General features: G+C 40.4%; 1 protein-coding gene across 1 annotated transcript in view; it reads right to left on the bottom strand.

Annotated features, from left to right (window-relative positions):
• The window catches only part of HCN1 (hyperpolarization activated cyclic nucleotide gated potassium channel 1), a 508,954-nt gene that overhangs the window by 362,084 nt on the left and 122,517 nt on the right, over window positions 1–24,353 (bottom strand). Inside the window, exon 2 of the mRNA XM_089682702.1 lies at window positions 18,954–19,377. Within this exon, the coding sequence (XP_089538828.1) occupies window positions 18,954–19,377 (424 nt within the window). The remainder of the gene's footprint in view (window positions 1–18,953; window positions 19,378–24,353) is intronic.

Here is a 24,353-nt window from a genome sequence, read left to right as displayed (position 1 = left end):
GACACCAAGTCAGTTCCCCCCAGTGTCAGAATGCACACCGCAGTCCAGCAATAAGTCGCTAACCGCCACCATTATTAGTAAAAATTTTAAAAAATCTCAGTATATATACGCTATAACTTTCACGTAAACCAATTAATTTACACATATTGGAAATTTTTGTAGCAAAGACATGTAGCAGAATACATTTTGGCCTACATTTATGATTTTTTAAATTTTTTTTACTGGACATGTTTAATAATAGCAAAAAGTAAAAAAATATAGTTTTTTTTTCTCAAAATTGTCAGACTTTTTTTTATAGCACAAAAAATAAAAACCATACAGGCGATCAAATACCACCAAAAGAAAGCTCTATTCGTGGGGGAAAAAAGACGTAAATTTAATTTGGGTGCAGTGTTGCATGACCGCGCAATTGTCAGTTATACTAACGCAGAGCCGTAAAGCAAAAAATTGCCTGGTCAGGAAGGGGGGGGGGGGGTAAATCCTCTGGAGGGCAAGTGGTTAAAGGATTTTAAAAGCTTGGTTGAGCCAGAAAAAAAAACACAAAATATAGTCCTGAAACTATGTAACAGAAAACATAAAAATTACTTTTTGAGTAAAGTTATAACTAAAAGTTCACAGAATCACATTAAAATGCGTCTCTTGTACAACTAAAGACAGATTTGTTCTGTGACCTGCCCGACCTTACAATCTCATCTCCAAAGAATAGAACATGCAATATTACAAAAGAGCATACAAAGCTAACCTTTTGTTATTTTGAATGTTCGGGGAAAAAACATTTTCTTAATTAGAGCACAGGCATACCATAGTGTTTCTTTTTTTTCCCTGCTTAAAACATAATGTCTGATATACACCAATCAGCCATAATATTATGACTGGTTTTTTACACTTTGATGAGGGATGACCATATTCTTACAATATTTCTTTATTTAGGTATTTTCAGTTAGGCTACATGCACAACCAAAAATTTTACTGAAGAGATATTCATGGTTTTCCTGGCACAAAAGGAGAAATTATCAGTAAAAGGTTTGCATTTAAATGTGTACAGATGTGTCTGAGTTTAAATGCATAAAATTCCAGTTCTACATCCTGCTCTGTTTTCAATCTCAGAATGTACATTTAAATGTATACACATGTCTATACATAGATTTTTTTAAAACATTTGTGGGTTATGGATTTGAACAGAGTGCATGTATATATACCTGTGTGCATGTCCCCAATGGAAACCATCCATAAATAAAAAATGCTTTCAGTTTTGTTTTCCGATTGTATGCATGTATTGTTAAGGTCATACACACAAAAAAAAAGGGTTTTTTTTTTTTCTACAGATTGAAATGTAGGTGTGTTTTCAACGGTGTATAAACATGCACTGCATTCAGATCCATAATTAAAAATTGATTACATACTTATGCTTACAAATGCAAACAATGTACTATATATGCATAAACATACATGCAAAAAGTTCAGGAGGATATTGAACTACAATTTTAAGTTTAAAAAAAAAAAAACATCTGAATGCAACCATTTTACAGATCATTTCTGCAAGAACTTTTGTGCCAGAAAAAAATCATGCATTTTGGTCAGTAAAATACTTATGGCATGTAGCCTTAAACAACAAATCCAGTGCTATTATCTGAGTCAGCAATTTGCGATTCTTACAACCTACAATCCCTCAAGTGGCAGGTTACATAGTATGTAGTGCACTTATATGTCAGATAATATTGCACAGATGATTATGTTACAATGATAGAAGATGAACACGTCAATAAACAAAGCATGGCTCCCAAGTGTGCCTCTTTCCTCCTCAGTTGTTGCTCTTTTTATTCTATAAATGACATCTATAAAACTGTACTAAACTAGCAAAAGTGTATACTGCACTAAAATATCAATATTTCAAATCCAGTATAAGGGTCCTTTCACATGGACTTTCTGATCAGGTGCGCCTGTCATTTCAGGTGGACCTGATCGGAAGGTCCATCAAGCCTATGGGCAAAGGGGATGTGACCGGACATGCATCAGCCTACCTCCAAGTCCATCCAAGTCTGGGATAAAAAAAAAGTTTTCTGGACCTCAACATGATGAATCGGAGGTAGTCTGATTTAAACATACAGAATGTAACAAAAATGGAAATTGAAGTGCCACACCACTGGTAAGAGGCCTAGATACAACGTTATTCCAATAAAAGTCAGGAGGACAGTCTAGAGAGTAGCTAACATGTTTCAAGGATCAAAAAATGCCCCCCTTCAATGGGACTAGAAAAAAGAAAACCGCTAAGGGCAACTCTATTTTAGTACAATCTCTCTTCCTCGGGGTCATAGGTAATACCAAATACCCAATAGTCAACAGTTGGCTGATGTCAGACCAGCTGGTCCAGACACTAAAGATCCCAACCATATGCTCAGGATCCACTCAGATACTTGGACCGACAGATAACCATGCTGGGCAAGGCATACACAAAACCATGCATCCCAAAAAGGTACATATAGATTTGTAGCATAAGTGACTAACCACAAATTTCTCAGCCAACATCCACTACTGGTGAAGGATCTCACTTCATTAGGAATATGGCCTATATTGTGTTCACTTTTTCCAGTAAATAACCTATGCAGGCAGTGGTTTTCAGTTCTGCAATGCTGAGAGTAAGCATCCAACAGTTTTCATATCCTAGCAACAAGACATGCTAACAAGGAGTTTGTTAGCCAGGCTTCTAAAGGGACCCAAACTGCCTACTGGTAAAACAATAAAATGAATGATCATTTTATAAAGCGCCACACCTATTTTAATATCTGCTGGGGCCCTTTGACTGCATTTAACAGAAAAATGGGTCTAGAGGTTGAGATCCCCATCACAATCTTGGTGTGTCTCTCTTCCACTTGAGCCTATAGCAAAGACATTTCATGTCACTTAAAATTACCCCACATATTTCATTACGACTTAGATCTAACAACAACTAGGGCCATCCTGAATCTATACAGATTGATAGGATAGTTTAGATGGGTGCTCATATTACATAGTTTTGGTAGATATAAAGATTATTTAAAGTTGATTCTACAAAGTTTGCATGGTCAGATTGTAACTAGGGTCAAGCTCCAGCCAAATCTGCCTAAGTTAACCCATCAAGAAGTCGTCAAAGCATAAAGCTTGGTGTGTGGTGCTAGCACATACAGTATATAAGGGGCGTGCCTGCTTTGACAGCTTCCTGGCGGGATAGCTCAGGCGGCTCCAGACTTGTGTCCCAACATGCCTGAGCTCACAACAGATTGTGACCAGTGATGATCTTGGGTACAACAGGACTAGGATCAGAATCCACATGTGCAACCCCGCCAGGAACTGTCACCTGTATGGGCCAATCATCAGTGAATGTATATGTATAGCTGTGGGTCGGGGAATACCATGGCTACAGATTATTGGTTTGCACAGGTGACCACTTTCTGGCAGGCTTGCACATCCCTAGTCTGAACATTCCCAAAAGCTGATTACAATTGTAACATCTTCGGGGGCCTGCTATTATTATAGACCAAAAGACTAGGCACCATGAAACTCTGGGTAATACACTTTACTTGTATGGCAGCAGGAAGTCTCATGAGCTCTAAAAACATAGAAATTGACTTTTTGAAAAGTTGCTGTTTTGCAATGTTCTAGGCATGTTCCTCTGCATTACCATTTCCAAAGCCAGGAATCTACTGCAGACACCTCGGCATTTAGTAAGCTCTTAGGGAGCTGCCAGAGAGCGCCTAGTCTTCATTTCTTATTTCCAGCTGTCACTTCAAGTGATTATTCAGGGTAGTCAGTAAATGAAGAAGAAATAGTAAACATTCTTCTAAAAATATTTTCTGCCTTGGAAATAAAATTAAATTGGCTTTCCAGGCAAACGAGTGCTGAATACTGTATAAAGGCAAAAAAAATGAGTTCTATTTCATCTGTCACACATATAAAGTACATGTCTAAAAATTCTACTGCTTTTTTGGATTTAGGTTAACCATGTTAATTAGCTAATATGAGAACAATATGTTGCGTATTGCAGATATCATTTCTGTGTTCTGCTTGTCAGGATTATGTCTTAGCAAATCATAGAAAGCTGTCAAGTCATTTTTATATTTCAGCTCAGTAAGTAAACATGTCAATAAAAATGCAAAGCCAAAACGCATTCATGGAAGGGCTGATGACAGACAATACTACCGAAGAGTGAAAGCTGAGTCACATTTCTTGGGTAAGAAATTCCTGATGATAAAGGGGATTTTTTTTCAGTGTCCTGCCCTTTATACAGCTTCACAAAACAAAATGTTCCTCTTCAGTACCACTTGTTGGGCATTGTCGTCTATCATCAAGTATCACTTTCTTTTTAAACAGTATTTCCTCCTGATGGAATGAAGTACAAGTAGCACTTTGTCCCATTCTCCTAGGTGTCCTGTAACTCTGATTGTGGTGATGAACAGGGAGCCCTCATTTTGCTCAAGGCCACCCAACACCATAGCTAGGAAACTGATGGCTTCTTTGCTAGCTTTGCTTGCTGTCCCCAGCTACCATCACCAACAAGAGGAATGCAGAGGGAGGTGAGGCATATCAGGGTGCTTCCTTGTGCTGGGATGCCCCAAACATTGCAGCTAATGCTACAGGAAAAGATGAGAAAGTACTACATGTACTTTTAGGGTTTAAACGTGGTGCATATAATGAACCATGACAAAACATTACTATAATAGTGCCATGCTTTGATGGTGACAGAGGACTCATATATACTAATATTATCCTCTACACAGCAGTGAATTCATAATCTGTAAGCAAAATGGCTATCCTGACAATGGGCCCCAAATGTACAATCATATACAATATAAAAGGCGACAAACAGCTGCTACAATACGCAGACAATTTACAATACACACAGACATAATTTGTTCCTCCTGCCTCCTCAGCTCTGTCTAGGCTTAGTAGTATCAGAAAGAAGCTGGTACATTTGAGTCTTTAGTTTACCAGTTTCTATCTGACATGACTGTACTAGAACGTAGTCCCTAGGCAGATCTGTGGTGGCAAGAGGAGCAAATTACTAATAGTCAACAACTACAGCCAGCCAGAAAGAAGATCATCATACATACCGGCACCACAGTAGTTAGTTCTGAAAGCAGCACGCTAGCATGGTCACCCATGGCTCACTAAATCTGTACACTGGTATGAACTCAAAAATGCTGACTTATCTCTCCATGGATCCTGCATTGTAGCCTTGGGAATTTCTATCAAACTATCAAGAATGATGAACCTCTCAAGGTTAGTTCCACTAACAATTTACCTGATTTATCCCTGATATGCTGTGTTGGTATCCAACATAATGCACGCATTTTACAACACAGCATTATCCTGGAACAAGGATTAATTTCCAAGCATGACTCAAATCATGAGTCCTCCAGGATCACCTACTTTTTCTATTTAACAACTGGAAGAACACAAAACGTGCCCCTCACTGGTTGGAAGCCTCAGCTTTGTCACCCTCTGGTGTTGTTTCCTACATAAACTCCACGTTATATTCCTGTACCCCTCCTAACATCAGGACAAACGCAAGACAGGACTCCAAAAAATCAAGAGAGCCCACAAACTTTATGTTTCTGCATGTCTACTGGATTAAAGAGTATGAGAGAATTATGGCCAAAACGTTTTGGCCATACTTCTCTTTTGGGTCACAGGAGTGCACTTACTTTTGCTCTCCTGTGACCCAGAATCAGCCGACAGCAGGCTAAAGCCTGCTTTCAGCTGACACCACAGTGCCACTCCAGGCTATCGAAGGGTCCGAACAATATTGTTTGGATCCACCCAAATGTGTGATTGGCAGCTGGCTCCAGCTCTCTGCGCTTGGTTGAGAGCCAAAGCCAGCTGCACCCGCCTCCTCTCCAGGCCGGTTCTCCAGTGAGCGCTGGAAAGGCAGAGCAGAAAGCGGTGACTGACGATCACTGCTTTCCACTCTAAGACCGAGAACTGAATAATCAGCGGTCATGTGATCTCTCAGTTCTGGGTCTTAGAGCCGATGAGGGACAGCTGTAGCATCACATCGATGCTGCAGCATTGAGGTATGTAGGTTTGCTTTTTTCACAACCAAAAATGTCTCCTTTAACTAGGGCACAGTCTTTAGTTCACATGCATTTGACTTCAGTGTCAGTTACAAGCTCTGTACATGGCTGCTGGATGTTGCCAAAACAAAATGGACTGAAAGCTCAAGTTTATTTGCTTTGGCACTGCCTGATGCTGCATGTAATGTAAGAAGACCCACAGTGGCCAATTAGAGTAAAAGTTATATAGATAAAAGTTAGGACTATTACCAACTTGGCTTACCACCCTGGGATAGGTTACGGCTGAACAATTCCCACATATTGGGGCATGGCTGGATCTGCCAATGTTGCTGCTCAGCAGTCAAGTAGGTTAAGGCCTACTACATTAAAGATTATTGAAATACTTCAAGCTAGTCAACACCTTCTAATCAGGAACATCTGAACATATGCTATGCCTGGCATATTATCTAGAAGTCACTGTACTATGGTAATCAGTGCTGAAATTATTGAACAACAAATAAAGTTTTAATGGGAAAACTTTTATATCGTGGTGATAAAATCAATTAAGAGGAATAAACCAGCCTGCAGCATCAGATGCCATGCCGTGCCTGGATGATTTCCAGCAGGTGCAGCTTCTCAAACCCCCATCAGTACCAGGCTGGCAGCATCCTCCCTGCAGAATAGCAACACCCACACAATAACTTGACTTCCCTCAACATTTTCCTGTTTATCCAGATTCTCTGCAGGATTTGAATGTTTATTTGGGCTTAACTTCGCTGGGTTCCACTGCGAACATCTCAGTAATGTTACTAAAAGTATTGGTTAAAGAACATTGTTGCTTTTTTTCTTTATAATTTACAAGAACTCTCAAAATGTGATTATGCTAAAAAATAAATAGAAAAATGAACAGTTGGATGTTATTATTTTTCATCTTTTTTTCAGGGCAGCCATGTTAGTAAAAGAGTTATAAGTGGCACACTTTTGTAGTCTACTACAATATGAATAGACTCCCTCATGAACTAGTTCTGGCCAGCAAGTAAATTGTTTTAAAAATAATTGGATGCAATCCTAAATGCACAAACTATAACTAGGTATTATTATTTATAGGTAATAAGACCAGAGATGGTTAATCCAGGAAATATACAATGGCCAGTGTGACTGTAGCATAATAGTTCTCATTGAGCCAGGTGTCCACCATGAAAGATTTTCTTTCTACCAATGTTCCAGTGACAACACTTTAGAAACTCCCCTAATTTTCTGTGCTGGTGACAGCATGGTCCTTCTTCTGCAGTATGGAGATGAGTCTTTTCTTACCTAATAATGTGTGCACACTGCTTGGTTTAGAAGCACTGGGACCCCAGGCTGTTATGAAACAGTGGACCAAGGAGATGGATCCATGACACCAAGGTCCACAGAAAGTGGGGTTCAATTACACTGCTTACCATTGAACCTGGAAGACTTAAGACATCTTGCGGTGGAAAAGAAGTACTGTGGGGTAGTTACAGGTAGTATTTTTTATTTTTAAAGGTGCAGTAAAATACATGTATCTCAATGTTCATGGCATATGTGTTTGTTTTTATTGTTAATATCCCTGAAGGTGTACAACCAATGCAAAAAAACAATCCTCACAATAACAACCAGTATTAGATAGACTGCTTCTATTTCAAAAGTGCACCGTTCCACAATAATAAATATAAAATGTAAATATAAAAAAGGTAAACCTTTAACTAGTCACCCAAAGAAAATCTGAATCAATGCGATTACATTCTAAGAATGATGAGTTTGGATATTGAACTGACGGAGAATTATGGAGATCCCAGCCTACCGTGGAGGCATTAAAGGGCTTAATACAAAATGTGTTCCTAATTCCTCACTTCAAAGGTATAACACTGGAGTCAATATGACCAAAGTGAAACAATAGCAGACAATGTACGTACTTAAGAGCTGGCTCCATTCTGCCATCTACAAGATCGATCAGGTGATGTTGGTATCAACAGGGATTTTTAAATAATTTATAAAATGTATTTATAGTGAAGACAAGTTATAATGAAGAACAATTATATAAAGTACAATATCCATACATCCATGTAACAAAAACCCATACTGCCATTGGGGCAACCTTATTGCAGATCTACAATTATCAGCTAGTTCCAGCAAGGGAAAGTGTGGGCTCTGTAGTACTAAATACTATGCAGTTCAATGTAGGGTCTGCATTGTTCCCATTTTCATTAATTGTAGGGTAAGGGTTAATCAGGGCTGAAGCAAGAAAGGTATAGCTGGATAGAGTAGGGGGTGGGAGGATAATTGGGAATGAGGGAAGAGGTGGTGGAATGGGAGGAAGGGAGGGGGGGGGGCAAGGGTGTTGTGGTGGGTAAAGGGGAGGCTGAGGGGGATTTGGGATGGGATATCGGTTGAGGGTTATCCTACAGTTGCCCTACTACTACTCTGGGGAAAAAGTACTATCAAGCAGGTTACTATAGTAGTGGAAGATGACTTTTGAGGGAGAGGGGACAGATTTATCTTTTTGGGAGTAGGTGAAGTCTTTCCAATAGGACCACATTTCCTAAACTTTCCTCCTTAAAGTTTGAGTGTGGAGGATAGGTTTTCCATGGCGTTTAGTTCCTGGACTTTTGAACACAGGGCCAGGGTGGAGGTTTCTGCTTCCTATGGAGTGTAATACATGCTCTTCCTGCATCAATCAAGTGAATTAAAAGAGTGTTTGCATCAATGTTTAAATGCTCAACAGAGATTGTGTGTGCCATGCTGAAAGAATATACTATGTGTGCTTTTCTGTCATTCTTGTGTAGAAAAATTTTGCAGAAGCATACGTATTGATTAGGTGTCAGAAGTATTCTGTTCGTAGATATGTCTCACCACCTTCAATGACTTCCCATGCCATCCCTTCGCCTTGAAATCATAGAGGGGCTGTACTTAGGTTCCCTGCTTCCCAAAACACAAATGCCAATAAAACTGCTAATTTCAAAAGAAGACACTCCTTTAGAAAATCTATTATCTATACAATAATTCTGAGCTTAATAAAGTTATTGCAATGGCAGACATTGGCAAGGTAACACACACTTGATCTGGTTGCACAGTATCATGGTCTGCTACTAAGTGAAAAGAAGAATACCCGTGAGCACAAAATGCCTGTTTTTTGGGAGGGTTGCAAACCTGTCATTAGTATGTAAAGTCCACCGAAACTAATTTTTATTCTTTAGTTTAGGAAGACTTGACAAGAGTAAATACTTTCCTGGAGTCTTTATTGCTGTTTGTGGCCTTATTGGAGGAGATTTCAGACTTCCCGTCCCGAAAGTAAACGATGAAATGAAAGAACAAGAAGCTAGATTGTAATAATACCCCGAGAGTGGATCCTACAATATACTGAAAAAAATGTTGCATTCTGTCTCCACAGTGGGGAGATATCCCATCGCTTCCTGTCAAGACTAGAAATTGCAGTAAATCTCCCCAGACAAAAGTTCTATTCATACCCCACTGTGTTCAAAGCAAACATTTGGATTTGGGCCTTACTAAAGTGACCACTACAGATAACACTGGGTGTGTTGTTTTTATTTTGAAGGGGAGATTTGGTGATTACAGCTGACATTTTGGTCAGTGTGCCATCTACCATAAAACACCAGTCTGAGGTGACAGAAGTAATATGTTCATTTCACGCAGCATTTCCTCGTACCTCAATCTTGGGTACAGATGAACAGAGATGTTCCTGGACTTTTCGATCCTCAAGTTACTCATCTTAAAAATTGACCTGCATTTTCAACAAACTTCTTTCAGTAAAATAAAAACAAAATATAATATAACAATTTCACTTTTTAGTAATAAATATATATTTTAAAAAAGAAGGATAATTATGCAATATTAATAAGCACCATAAACTAATATAATCCCCCCCAAAATATTTTACCAAATATCAGCCTGTATACAGCTTTGTAAAATAAGAATTCAGATAAAAATGCAAAAATGTAATAAAAAAAAAAAAAAAAAAAAAAAAAAACACAATCCTTATATTAATATTTTTTTTCCTCCAGAAAATGCGTCATATGGAAGCTAAAATGGCACATTATATATTTATATTAAACAGTCAAACTGTATGAAATTTACTGCAAGAAATAGTTTCTGAGGGCAAAATAAAGCCAGACTCCGCAACAAACATAATTAACTATTCCACGTCCTCATGCAATCCTCGATTGACAGAATTTCCCCTCTGGTGATAAATATATCAAGGTCAAGCCGGGTGATTCTTCATGTATGTCATATTAAAAATGTGTATTGCCAGCTGGGTTTGACAAATTAAAAAGGATATTAAATATGTTTTAATATTTTATTTAATACCCAGGGTTAAATTTAGCATTTCTGCTTAGTGCGTTACAATTTTATTTATTTCTCAGCTGGCTGATTTTTTTATTTTTCTTTGTGAATGTATTTTCCTGGTCTGCTAATGCACAGAAGAGACCGAGCATTTCAGTAGAAGAAAAATTAAAGCATATTGCAATATGGTCTTGTATGCAAATCATTATGTATTTCTAGATTTTTCTTTTTGTGACAGCACATAAAAGATTATAAGCATGGAGATCAAAAACTAAAAAAAAAATGGAATTCATTTTTAAACTTTTTCAGGCTTATATATTTAAAGGTAAGCGAATAGGATCATATCTTGTTACCCGTAGCAACCAAACAAATATTCCGATTGCAGAGGAGGAAAGAAGACATTTTCTCAATACCATACTTCTCAAACATAAGCCCTCAAGTATATTAGGACAACTAATCTTATTAAATTGTATGTGTTAGGATTTATATATTATCTTATTAAATAATCGTAAGGACCAGTGGTTAACAGGAACTTGCCAGAAATGAGATTTTATTGATTAAAACTTACAACTGCTCAAGTTCCCTTGGCAGTGTCCATGGTGTGTCTTATCCCTGTTGTCACTTTGGTCTGCATGAACTTGTAGAAAAAAATGTAAAGTAGTTTGAAGAAAAAAAAAATTAAGAAATTAAAGTATCTAAAAAAACTGCTGTCTTTTTGCCATCTGTGTCTCCTTAGGGAGATTTCCCTTTACTGTGTTCAAAGTGAAGGATATCTCCACACTTGACATTGGAACATTTCCTCTCTATTCCTATGCTGCTGGCAATTCAAAATTTTGGATTTACCCTTTCAATTCTTGGTGACACACATGATCTGGACAATTAAAGAGATTGAATATCCCTAAAAGGGACACAGACCACAAAAAAAACCCTGGTATTGTGTTGAAGAGGGGCACTGGACTATTAGGAGAGTTGAAGAATGTACGTAGGCAGCTCTATGGTCCTAAGGACCCTTTCGAATGGTTGGAGGGTAAATGTGTAGGGTGGGTTTAGAGGAAGAAAGCACCACTTCACTGGTTAAGTCTACAGTTCTAAACACTAGACTCCAACAGCAGTTATTTATTTCATACACTAATCTGTCACGATCTATATTTTTTATTGTATTTTGGAACATAAAGAAAAGGTTTATTCCTTATTGCTCCTGAAGTGGTTTAGCTTTTTTCTGTTGAATACAAATAAAACGTTTTGGGTTTACCATTGGATTGGTGCTTTCTTCCTTAAAACCCTCTACAACCAATTAAAAAATTACCATGGTTCTGGTAATTTACAAATAATTTAGAACAGGTAGGAGTGTGGCTACAGATGCAGGAGTCCAGGTGGAATTTTTTTTTTTCTACCAGAGCTATAGCACTTTCTGGACCACACCTTACTGTACACCAGCCCTTAAGGGCCACCATTATTATAGTGTCCCCTTTGCTAGGTAAACATGGCATGTTTCCCAGAGAAAAAAAACACTCACTGTATGCATGCCCTGCTAAGTTTGTGGCCTAAGAGGAATTTCACCGTAAAATTGTGGTAAGAACACTCCAAGGTGGTCACTACTGAGCTCAGATTTTGTTAACCCAAATGTGTATCAAACAAAACTGTGGAACAAATACATCACACACAGAGCATTAGGCCCAGTAGCGGAACTACTAGGGTCACAAAGGTCGCACTTGAGATCGACCCTGGACTTCCGCCACTGTGGGGGGGTCCAAGACAGCCCTCTGTTGGCTTGGAATTGCCTGACTGCTGCTACTGCTTGGGCGGCAGGTGGTGGGTCTGGTGGTGGCAGTGCAGAAGCCCCGATTCCCGGCTAAGAATCTAGTGGCAGAGGCTGCTGGCCTGTCATGAGTGGAGGAGAATGCAATGTCAGAACTCTGATCCTGAGGCTGATGTTTGATGTGTAGACCAGACTCCTCCTTGCCCTTCACGTCAAAAACTGAAGACACCTGCTGCAGATGTGATGCCGACAAGGAGTTGCAGTAATTCAAAGGTAGAGGCAACATACACTACAAGCTGGAGCGGGTGAATTTCCAGGCTGTGGCAGGGAGAGGGCAAGCAGGATGGAAATAAGGTGACAGTGAAGTGGGTGGTGTGCTCTGCTCCTCATATCACCAACATAGCGGGGACAGCCTAATCTGCATGGCATGGATCAATGGCATCCATCACTCATCAGGGCTCTCTGCAGGGGGCACTCTGTAGGTACTTTGTGCCACCAGAGTGTCCCCTTGCATCCTCCTCCAGAGTACCCCCTTAGTGCTATGGTACCAAGGGGGCACTGTGGAGGAGGATGCAAGGGGGCACTGTGGAGGAGGATGCAAGGGGGCACTGTGGAGGAGGATGCAAGGGGGCACTGTGGAGGAGGATGCAAGGGGGCACTGTGGAGGAGGATGCAAGGGGGCACTGTGGAGGAGGATGCAAGGGGGCACTGTGGAGGAGGATGCAAGGGGGCACTCTGGAGGAGGATGCAAGGGGGCTCTCTGTAGGAGGATGCAAGGGGGCTCTCTGTAGGAGGATTCAAGGGGGCACTCTATACATTATGCTGTACACAGACCTGACCAAAGTGTTCATTGTCTCAACAGTTTCTGGTTTTAATGAAGTTATTATTTAAAGTTCTGGTAGACAAAAATTTTGCCTTTAAATATTGTCAGTAAAAAAATGTGCTCCATTAGTACATTTTCATGCTTTGTCAGTAAAAAAAAAAATGTAATGGGGTTGGCAACACTGGATGGACTCCGGGATAAGTGGGAAGGGCCCAGGCATAGAGGGAGAGAGGGGTTTCAAGGGGGCCCTTTTATGGTTTCTTGCACTGGGGTCCTAAAGGTTCTAGTTACACCTCTGCTTAGGCCCATTCACACCTCTCCCTTGAGGCTTGTTAGGGTTAGGGACCCCTAATGCACATGCACTACAGCACACCACGAATGGTAACACACAACCTTGCATGGAGCACTGCATGTCTGTTATTTTAATCATTCTGGTAAATAATTAAAAATAAACATGGAAATAACTGACGAGCATCTGTAAAATTCCCAAGGGTGGAATCCCAGTTGCTAGAATCCCTTACATGTTTCATGTCAAAATGTAGAGCTAGACCTTTGAAATGGGGTTGTTTAAATAGTGAGTCCCCTAATAAAAGTTGGAGCACATGCTTTGAAAGTTGGATTAAGTTTTGACCACATCAAAATTTAGGACTTGTAACCTGAAGCAAGGATAAGTATGCAGGCTTGATGCCCTACGCACTACTCAGTATTGGTATATTCTAAATGCCATTCTCCCTACTAGAGGAGTCACATGGCAGTCACAAAGTCAAAGACTGGCATATTATGAAGAGAAAGAGGAAGCACAAGTCTAGTGCAACTTTGAATACCTTTAAAATACTTGGTTATTGCACTCAAAAAAGCAAAAATGGATGGAGCATGTAGGGTTTGTACCTATTGCAAGTCTAGCTCTGTACTTCCATGGCCAGCAGGAGGCGATAGGATAGGCAGAAACATAGCCAATAAAAGATAGAGATGATTGGGAAAACATTCCAGAACAAAGCACATACCAAGATTCAGGCGGTACCTCTCACTTCAACATACACAGGGTGGCAAGCTTTGGGGAGAAAAACTCTCCTACTCCTCATATCACAGGCTTGGCTACTTGTACTTTCACACCAACAGTCATAATACGCATGATGCTGGAATCAGATTTTTCTGTCATCAATTATAACAAATGTGCAAGATTTATAATTGACCTCTTATTAACGTCGGTCTCAGGTTGAGGCTAGGACCAACAAATTAGAAGTCAATCTACATCTACTTCAGCCACCTGAGAATTGAAAGTACCGATTCTGCCAACTGGCTGAATGTGCAGAACACCTTTGCATATCTCAAATCCTTCAACATGATCCACTCCAGAAGGTTAAAAACTTTGATAATGAACTTCCATTAATGCTAGAGAGTTGACCTTTGAAAGAGTTAACAGGCAACGCTCTCAGAACAACAAAAACGTAGACCACTGTATGACCCTCTTATGTATGCAGAAGGAAAAAAGCTTTTTGTTTCAGGGACTGCTTTAAAGTGGACTTGGACTCAAAGTCCTCATGCACACGGGACGTTTTATTAACACTTGTAACATTAGCTGTGTACAGTCACGTTAAAAACGTGAGTTTTTCAGCTTTTTTGTATTAGCGCTTAACTGCGTTTTTCCGTGTTTGCAGGTTTTTTTTTGGTCAAAAAAAGTCCAAAAACTCTACGTTTTTCAGCATTAGAGTGTTTTTACTGCTAAAAAACGCCTCTAGAAACCCACTAGTCCTGGGGTTTTTTTCCAGCCAAAAAACGTTGATTACAGTCTATGTGTGCATGGACACATAGGATAACATGCTGGGGGGTTTACTGGCTATAGAAAAAAAACCCGTCAAAAGCCAAAAACAGCCGCTGTAAAAACATCAAGTGTGCATGAAGGCTCAAAAAGTAAAGATTTATTATCTGGTAGGAAACATCTGAAACTACTCTGTACCCTGAAAACAGGACCTATTGGCTTTAATTCCTCCTGAACAATGGCAGTTCAATAAACTTTCCTTGAGCATCATAGCTTGTTTTTAACTGCAATGTGAGATCATCTAAGGTACCGCAGCCTCTGACTGCTAGTCTCATGAGATTCACAGTGAGATGTGGCAAGTCACTACTGTGCTGCTCAGGAATGTTCAATTCATATAGCCCGACACCCAGGACATGTACGTCTGGGTGCAGGACAGGTAGTTTTTGTTTTTTTTACCTTTAGCCCTGCTGCAGGCAAGTAGCCGGGCTCACCTGTCAGGTGGAAGCATTTGGCCGCCCGATTGTTTCCACACAGCCCACTTTGGTGCCAGCCTCTGCCTGCTATGTCTCCCAGGCTCTGCTTGCCCATCTGCGGGTCCGTGAACAGTTCAGTGGGTGCGGGCAGGTATAGGGAAGGGAGGACAGCAGACACATCCACTTTCCTCCCCTTCTTGTCCTGACCGGAAGTGATGCGACGTCACTTCCGGGTTCCGGTTGACAGATTCTCAGCCATCGAGGCCAGGAAAGAATGTAATGCGGTACGATGTCCACTGCATTACATTAAATGTAGTACAGGGGAGACATGCAGGGGTCTTTTAGACCCTGCATGTCTCAAAAAAGAGAACCTGTCACCACAAATCCTCATGTGTGATAAAAAAAAAAAATATATATATATATATTTAAAAATTTTAAGTTACACCCAAGCATATAATCCCCCCCAAAAACATGTTTTCAAGGCCCCCCCACCCCCACATATGTACGCACATACAAACATAAAAGCATGGGGCACTTACGCATGAAAATGACAATTGCAATACACGTTACATATCGCCGAGCAGGCCAGAATTAGAGCAATAATTCTAACACCAGACCTCCTCCATAACACTATACTGATGGCCTATAAGGGGCTTTAAAAGCATCACCTATAGAAAATATAGGGTTACTAAAGTTTGTTGCCATTTCACGAGCATGTGCAAATTTAAGGTTTGACATGTTGGATATCAATTTACTCGATGCACTTGTCTTTTATATTTTAAAAAAAATTGGATAATTTATTGCTTTTTGTGCCCTAAAATTCACTTAAGTGTATTTTTTACTGCCATTTGCGTTTCCTAGACCTTTGTGATATCATGTGACATAAAAAACTGAACCTACTGCCATTTTATTCTCTAGGGTCTCTTATTTCAGAAAATATATAATATTTCTGGGTTTTATGTAACCTTCAGGCCTTAAATGATTTTTTTAAAATGTGTGGCAAAAACAGCTCTGGCAGCGAAAGGGGATAATGCATAAGCCCGACACTCCCCTTCCTGACGAGCAGCCAACTGGTGCTCATTACACTGCAAGGTCTCTCCCCTCCCTGCTAGTCCCCAGGTGTGGTGCTGGAGAAAGTCAGGGAGGTGAGGAGATAAACGTTTAATATTTTTAACCTTGTGCTGTTTAAGTCACCATAAAGCCCTTTTTGTTTTTAAAAGTCCCAGACATTACTTAAAGCAGATTTAAATACGGTTTTGGATCAAAAAAAAACCACATTTTATCAGAACAATTAGATTGGCAAGAGGGACAAGTAGATTGGGACACCAATTTAGTCCCTGGACAAGCAGTTTTTAAAAAAAGTTCCATACCCCTGACAGCTCATTGTTCTCCATGCTGGAGTAGAAGCTATTCATAAGTAAATGAAATGCAAGGATCTCTCTGCTTCATTCATTCTTTGGATCTGCTCCTTCCATCTTCTACTGCTTCTGGAATATTACTCCACCAATTATCAGGGGAAGAGCTCCAATGTGAAGAAGCACTCTACCAAGATGGCCATCTCCACACAGACACAGTGTGGAACAAGTCAGTAATAGGGGAACAATAAGCTATAGGCAGACTACGAGCAATATAGGTGACTATAACTTTGCCCTCTGCTTATCTTTTTAGAGCTCAGCTTTTACATTTCAGAACTTCTAACTGGCATTAGTGGAGGCTTCATAACGACCTTTTTAGAACACCCTAAAACCCTTTACATTAAACTCTATCCATCCATCTACTTCAGTTTACTTAATGCACCAAAACTACAAGGGAACTTTGATGGAGGAAAAAAACAGTAAATGATGAGGCATGCTTCAACTCTCTGAATTCATGTAAACAATATTCATCACTGCAATCCACTCCCTTCTGTTTAGGTTTGGAGATGATCCCAATTTTAATTATTGCAGACACATCATTGTTAGCACAGTCCCCAAGTAACAACAGTAATGAGTGGTGCTATGTGACAAGGGAAGCACAAGAGAGTACTAATTGATAAGATACAGGAAATATCAGCATAATGAACTTTACAATGGAGCCTGGATTGCAGATGCCCTAAAATTGTTTTTTGTCACAGCCTCCAAGGTCCCAGGATAAAATGTCATTTGCTTTAAAGGAGAAAGCTTTCTTTTCAGTTAAAAACATGACTAAGACTAAAACTTGACTTGAAAGAAACTAATGACAGCGTATGCAAGAGTCTTAGCATTTGGATCTAAATTAAACCTTAAAAGACATCAAGAAAAATGTAGCAATGCAGATTATATTATCTCCACCACCCACCACACCCCTGAAAGGACTATAAAAATAGCAATTTTCTCAAAGTCACTATTTGTACAATCATAAATAAACCTTTTCCCCCACTCAAATGGCAATGCCCTGAATCTGCTAAGAGGCCATCTGGCTTTAGGGCATGGCATTATCAAATAGAGACAGGGAGCATGCACCATCTTGTTTTTCAGGAAGTGGAGGTGGTTGAAAAGACAATGAATGGGCAATGTGAAGGTGGACCAAGAAAGTCCCTCACCCCAAGATAGAAATCACAGATCTGCCCTTCCTTGCCATCTTCCTCCCTCTGTAACTGAATGAGGCTTCCAAGTAGGGGAGTATGTAACCATCCAATCCCCAGACCTGAACACTAACATGCATGTGTGTAGGAGGGGAGCAGGGTAAAGGGAAAGCTGCACTCCTGGAGCAACAAATTGGTGAGGAAACATGGATCGGTGAGTATACGCTGGTTTGGGGGCTATCAGGAGACACTGTTTTTTTACTCTGAATAGGAAGGTGGCAGGGTCTTTTTAATTGGTGCAATGCTTAGCTTTGGGACAATACTGTGAAAGACACAGAAGCAGACAACTTCCAAAGACTAATCATCTTCAGCTTCAAAAGCTGCCAAATCTCATTCCACATAATATTAAAGCAGAGTTCTGGCCCCCTCAAAAAAATTAAGGGCTAGTTCACACTAGATGCAGTCCAGTGTGTTTTTTTTCTGCATCAAAATTGCATGCACAGTGCCTTCCATGTATTCCAATGGCCCTAGTTCACACCAGTACAGTCAGTTTCAGTCAGTTGTTGTGAACTGTAAGCAAAAACAGAATTCATCCAGGACTGACTTCTTGTAGTGTGCGCTGGCCCTAAAAGTCAGCAGCTACTAATACTGTAGCTGCTGACGTTTAATAGTAGGCCACTTATCTGCCCATGCATCCAGTGTTGTCCTCACCCCAAGCTGATTCTTCAGTCATCTTGTGGGTGCTGGCGCCTCCATCTTGACTAAGGGAAATTGGCAATTTCCTACTGTGTATGCATGAAGCACTCTGTAAATGGGTTGCAGTCCCCTGGAACCTTGAAGTGTCTACCTAAGGGCTGGTGGAGTGCCAAACCTCTGGCCGAGTTTGCGCAGCAAACTCAGCCAGAAGTGAGAGCAGGTACCTGTCAAAATCAGGTACCTGCTTCCCCCCCCCCCCATAACGTGGCAGTGGAGGGGGGGGGCAGGAGCAGAAAAGCAGAGCTTCCACTTTTGGATGGAACTCTTCCGCTTTAATTTGAAAGCTGTAAAAGTATTTTATGACACAAAATACTGATATCTTTTGGTGTGTTCAAAATCCTGGGCATGCATGAGTTTCTACTAGTAAAATCTGGAAACGGAACATAGAAAGTCACTACGTTCAATTTTAGCTACCCAATGTTATTCCCCGATGAACAGATAAATCTGGAAACCCCCTTAAATAAAAACATATCTGATTGGCTCATTTACCTCTTCCCACTGGTGAATGTATCGGATTAACCTTGATAGTCGCAGCAGGCGCAGCAAACTGAGGATTTTTGTAAATCTCACAATACGGAGAGCTCTGGCAGTCTTATACACTTCCGAATCCATGCCTTTCTCGACAATGAGAAAGATATAATCCACTGGGATGGATGAGATGAAGTCAACAACAAACCAGCTCTTTAAATAATTCATCTTTATGACTTTTGGGTCTAGTATGATTTCAGAATTGTCTTCAATGACAATCCCAGTTCTAAAATTCATGAACAAGTCAAATAAAAAAACGGTGTCGGACGCCACGTTGAATATAATCCACGGTGTGGTCGTCTGCTCTGTGAAGAAGGTTATTCCAACCGGTATTATAACAAGGTTCCCCACCATCATAATGAGCATTATCAGGTCCCAGTAAAACCTGCAAAAAAATAAAAATAGCAAATAATTAGAAGGAAGAGCTCTGATCATGTACTTCCTCATTTCATTTGCATGATAATAAGAAGAACAAGCAATGTATTCTGCATGAATGCAATATAATGAATCATTTTCACAAGCAATCAGAATCCCCCAGCTCATTCTTCAACATTTACCATGTCTTTGTGAATACAGAAAATTAGTGGATCTTGCTTCGGCTCGGTATCTCATTAAACTAAAGAGAAAATACTTTGATAATGATGTGTGCGTAGATTTTCTGCTCTTTATCTCTCTTCTGCAGCTTGAAGCCCCATGGCCCTCAAGCAAGAGATAATCCAAGAGCTGTGTCCACACCAATCAACAATAAGGGCCCAACAACTCCACCTTTATGACTTCCAACCATGCCTCACAAGTTTCTGAGATAGAAAAGTGGAAAAACCTATAGCAAAAGTAAGTAGGTAAAGGGCATACCCCTGGCACATCCCTAGTTATGCAGTTCGTGAAGACCTCATATGCAAAAAGTAGTTGGTTAAACCCACAAGTTCTTTTCTTCCCTAGTACTTTTACTTTATACTCTCTATTTAAAACAATGAATGCAATAATTTAAAGGTTGGGTGAAAGTGCAGTAAAACACTTTTGGTAGTTAAGTTTTTTTTTTTTTTTTTTTTTTTTTAGAGGGACAGACAATTTGCTTCCAAAAGGCAGAATGTTTCTCTAAATGAGGGAAAGTCGCTTGAAATGAGTGACAGGTTGGAGTACGCGTCCAACACCTTCCACAGAATCCAGTAAACCCACCACCTATAACACCTACCCTGTACAGGTAGTATGTCCCTACATCCATCTTATATATTTATAGCTAAAAAGAATTGTATAAAAAAAGGTAAAAAAAAAAAAAAAAAAAATCACACTTACACACGCACTCTCTCCATCAGCATAAAAGAAATAGGTTGTCCTAGAAAGTTCTGTAGAATCATTCCTCATGACATGTCTAAAGAAAAATTACAACTATTTTAACTCATTTTATGCATACCTATGGAATTTTTGAAATGAAAGAGGATGACAATTTCAGGCACAAAGTATGTAGAGGCCACACCCCCGCCATGCTCAAAATTACACGATCCATGAAAAATCAACATTTAAAAAAATGATTGGTTAGACCTACATGTGCCTTTTGTGTGGAAGCAATGGTCACTCTGCGGAGTTTTGGAACATCTTCTACTAAGTTAGCACTGGAGTGCTCCAATCAAAAGTGAGCATGAGCTTTGTTGATTACAGTGTTTAGGGCTGACCTAATGGGGGAGGTGGGAATTGGGGTCAGATCTCTGCAGAGAGACCCCAGCTTCCACACTGAGTGTCAGGCTTCTTCTCTTCAGAATGTAGGCAGAAGGCAACCTTCTCTACTCAAGATGTGGAAGGAAAACTTATAGGACTTTTGTTTTGATGTATTTAGTTGATTTAAACTTGAAAGTTCCCCTTGGCTTTAGAGTAAACCTGTGCCCAGATAACGCGCACTAAAGTATTTACATATCCTGAGCAAGCAGTAAAAGTACAAGCCCTCAATGATGTCTATCTATACACATTATTAAGAAATGAGTGTTTAAAATTCACAACCCAGGCAATGGATTTTTATATAAGAATAGAATCTTGGCAGCATGCCATCCTTCCAATGCAAGCAATCAGCAGGAGTTTGTAAGCTGTTATAAACCAGCTCTTTTAGCCCCGGTCTACACTAGAACGTGGAGTGGGAAACCCGTGATCCAGGCGTTTCCTGCACCACATTCAAAATGCACTGCCCTACCGATCTGCAGTGGGCATCAGTGCAATGTTAAAGCAGAGCTCCACCCAAAAGGGGAAGTTCCACTTTAATGCTTTGTCCCCCGCTCCCCTTTAAGGATTGGCACCTGTGGGGAGCGGGTACCCGAATTTGACAGGTACCCGCTCCCACTTCCGCTGCAATCGCCTAGGCAATCGGAAGTGGAAAATGTCCTCCCTCCCCATAGTCTTTTGGGATGTGTGACAGGTATATAGAGAAAAAAGAGGGGAAGAACCGGGACTCTACTAGATATGGACTATAATGTAAATACCTATAAAAGGGGGTCAAGACTTAGGTTTATGTAAACCTGTATAGTGATCCCCACATTTGAAACGCCGACTCACATGGAAATAACTATGTGGTGTCCTCAGGGCCCAAAATCAACTGGAAGAAAAAGGAAAAAATGACGAAGGCCAGGTGCCTAGGTCTCGCAGGTCCAGATGTGCGACAGGTCCCAGAAGACTACGGGGCCATTCACAAAGCGCAGCACTTCTCGAGCATGCGCAGTGGGCACCCGGCTGTGAAGCCGCAAGCACCAGGGAAAGAAGATGGCCTGTGAAACCAGCTGTGGTGAGGACACCGCAGGACCGAGGGACAGGCTGTATTTTAAAAGTCAGCAGCTATAGTTTTTGTAGCTGCTGACTTTTTTTTTCATCTGGAACTCCGCTTTAATGACACAACAAATGCAGGTCGCAAATGCGGTGCACATTCCTGTGCAATTCATAGGTGATTCATAGTGTGAATCTAGGCTTAGTGCTGGTTAACCTCTTCCTGCCATCATAATGCATATGTGAAGCAGCAGGGAGGGTAAGCCGTAACGTCCAGCTGCCACATCTCCAAGGCTATGTGCCAAGACCGTGCTCACTGCAAACTACCAGCAGACTGACCAAGCTGTCATTGACAGCTCCTGGTCCCTGTTTGTCATGAGCAGCCAGTGGGATGGGCTCCTGATCATGAAACAGTGATCATGTCATCAGCAGCCACCTCTAACAGTAAAACTTACTTAAAGGGCTGCCAGGAAGCAGCACCAAATGACTAGAAATATGTAAACAGGTATAAAGTGTTACTAAACCCAGGACCCTGCATTCACTATTTTCGGTCTCATGAAAATGCAATTATTGTAGTAATATAAGCTGCAAAAATACCTTTTCTCATCAGCAGTAGATATGACTTCTATCAGTGTCCAGCTGAGCACTGGTTAAAGCTTGTAGGTAGAGTTTTCATTCTCCTTTGACTGTCCTATGAGGCTGCATAACCCCTGACCCTTTGTCTGGACAGTGCCGATTGGCCCTGTGCTGATCACATGCACTACAGACTGATTTTACTGTTGTGGGTTTAGTGACACGTTAATATCCATGGTTTGGGCACAGGTTCATTTTAAAGCAGTAGTAAACACCACTTGTTGACTTGTGCCTACAGGAAAACTTAGAATAAAGCTTACCTGTAAGTACAAGGAATATCAATATTCACTATATCTGCAGCCAGTGAAGTGACTGGCACATGTGCATTGAGCTCTGAAGGGATTGCATACTGAGCATGCGTCCCTTCAGAGTGCTGTGTCGAGATCGTGGCTCCTGTGCACATGTGCGGAAGTGACGTCATCACGGCTCGCCCTTTCAAACGGTCAGAGCCCACATACCCAGAAGGAAGACCAGGTGCAGATGGAAGCCTGGTCAGTGATGACAGCGTGCAGCTGTTAGAGGGTGTTTTTTTTTTTTTTTTTCTTTTTTTAGGTAGACTTTACTACCATATTTTGGCTGAATAGCATGTGGCCATACAGATCTCCAAACTGTAAAAATGTCCTAGGCAAACATGGAATTTTCTAATACTCCTGTAAATACCATTTCAGGCTCCATGCACACTAGCATTTATAAGCTCCTAAAAGCTGTTAATAGCAATTTTTTCTGCTCCTAGAAGCTAATTAATGTTTTCCTATGTGTCCATACACAATACTTTAGGCTATTAGAGTCTTCTGAGCTTCAGCTTTTAGGAGCCGAAAAAAAAATTGTTTTTGTAGAGTTATTGTAGAGTTTTTTCAGACAGAAAAAAAATGCTACATGCTTCAGGCATGATGGGACTTGTAGTTTCACAACAGCTGGAGGGCCACCAGTTTCACACCCCTTTTCTAGATGCTCCTAAACGCTCCTAAAACACTAACAGCTTTTTTATAGCTTTTTCTTTTTTTGTTCCTACATGTGCTGTAAAAACGCTAATAAAACGCTAACGCTCCTAAACGCTATTAAAGACTGCTATTACCAGCGCTTTTTATCCAGCATTTTTTGAGTTTAAAAAAACGTTAGTGTGCACGGAGCCTCAGTCAGAAGACGGTTCTCACCCATTTCTCTATAAAATATCCATAATTTTCATATTAAAGCAATATTCCTGTAACACAAAGCAGAGAACACAACCAAATTCAAGCATTTCTTAGTATGTAGGAGGTTGCAGACTAGAACTGCTGATTGACGAGGTCATCTTGTAAAAAATGTATTTTCAATTGCATAACCGTGACAGTGCCAGTAATTAAAATGCTTTCAAGAAAATATAGAGTGGTAATTATCATTGGTACACAAGTCTTCTCTGTGAGTTTAAAGTGATTTTAGTCTCCTCTGAAACATTTGATTGCGTCTATAATCCTACTTAGCATGCGTCAGGTGCTGCAGGATGCACACTTCAAATGCAATACATTATGCTGAGAGTGAGAGTGGGGACAGTTTTCTGAATGCACTTTCAGACAGATGTTCATTTTAAACAACAGCAGGTTACATCTGCAAGAGAGTAGTAGTAGATTGGTTTTTGGCTTCTGAAAATTGCTATTTGTTTTTGGCGCAAGAGCTTTGGTGCAAAAGGTTTTCCAAGACAAATATTTAGCACAGACAACCTTTTTCATGCTATGTATGCTTCAAGCCAAAAAAGAAAAAAAAAGGAAATACAACGAATTTATCACAGCCAAAAAAGTAATTCCTAAACTTAAAGTGTTACTAAACCCAGGACCCTGCATTCACTATATCTGGTCTCCCCGGACCCTGCATTCACTATATCTGGTCTCCCCGGACCCCGAATTCACTATATCTGGTCTCCCCGGACCCTGTATTCACTATATCTGGTGTCCCCGGACCCCGCATTCACTATATCTGGTGTCCCCGGACCCCGCATTCACTATATCTGGT

Source organism: Staurois parvus, unplaced genomic scaffold (assembly GCF_062004578.1).
Source record: "Staurois parvus isolate SC_StPar_1 unplaced genomic scaffold, SC_StPar_1.0 ptg000294l, whole genome shotgun sequence".
Classification (NCBI taxonomy): Eukaryota; Metazoa; Chordata; class Amphibia; order Anura; family Ranidae; genus Staurois; species Staurois parvus.
This window is presented reverse-complemented; position numbering and strand designations above follow the sequence as displayed.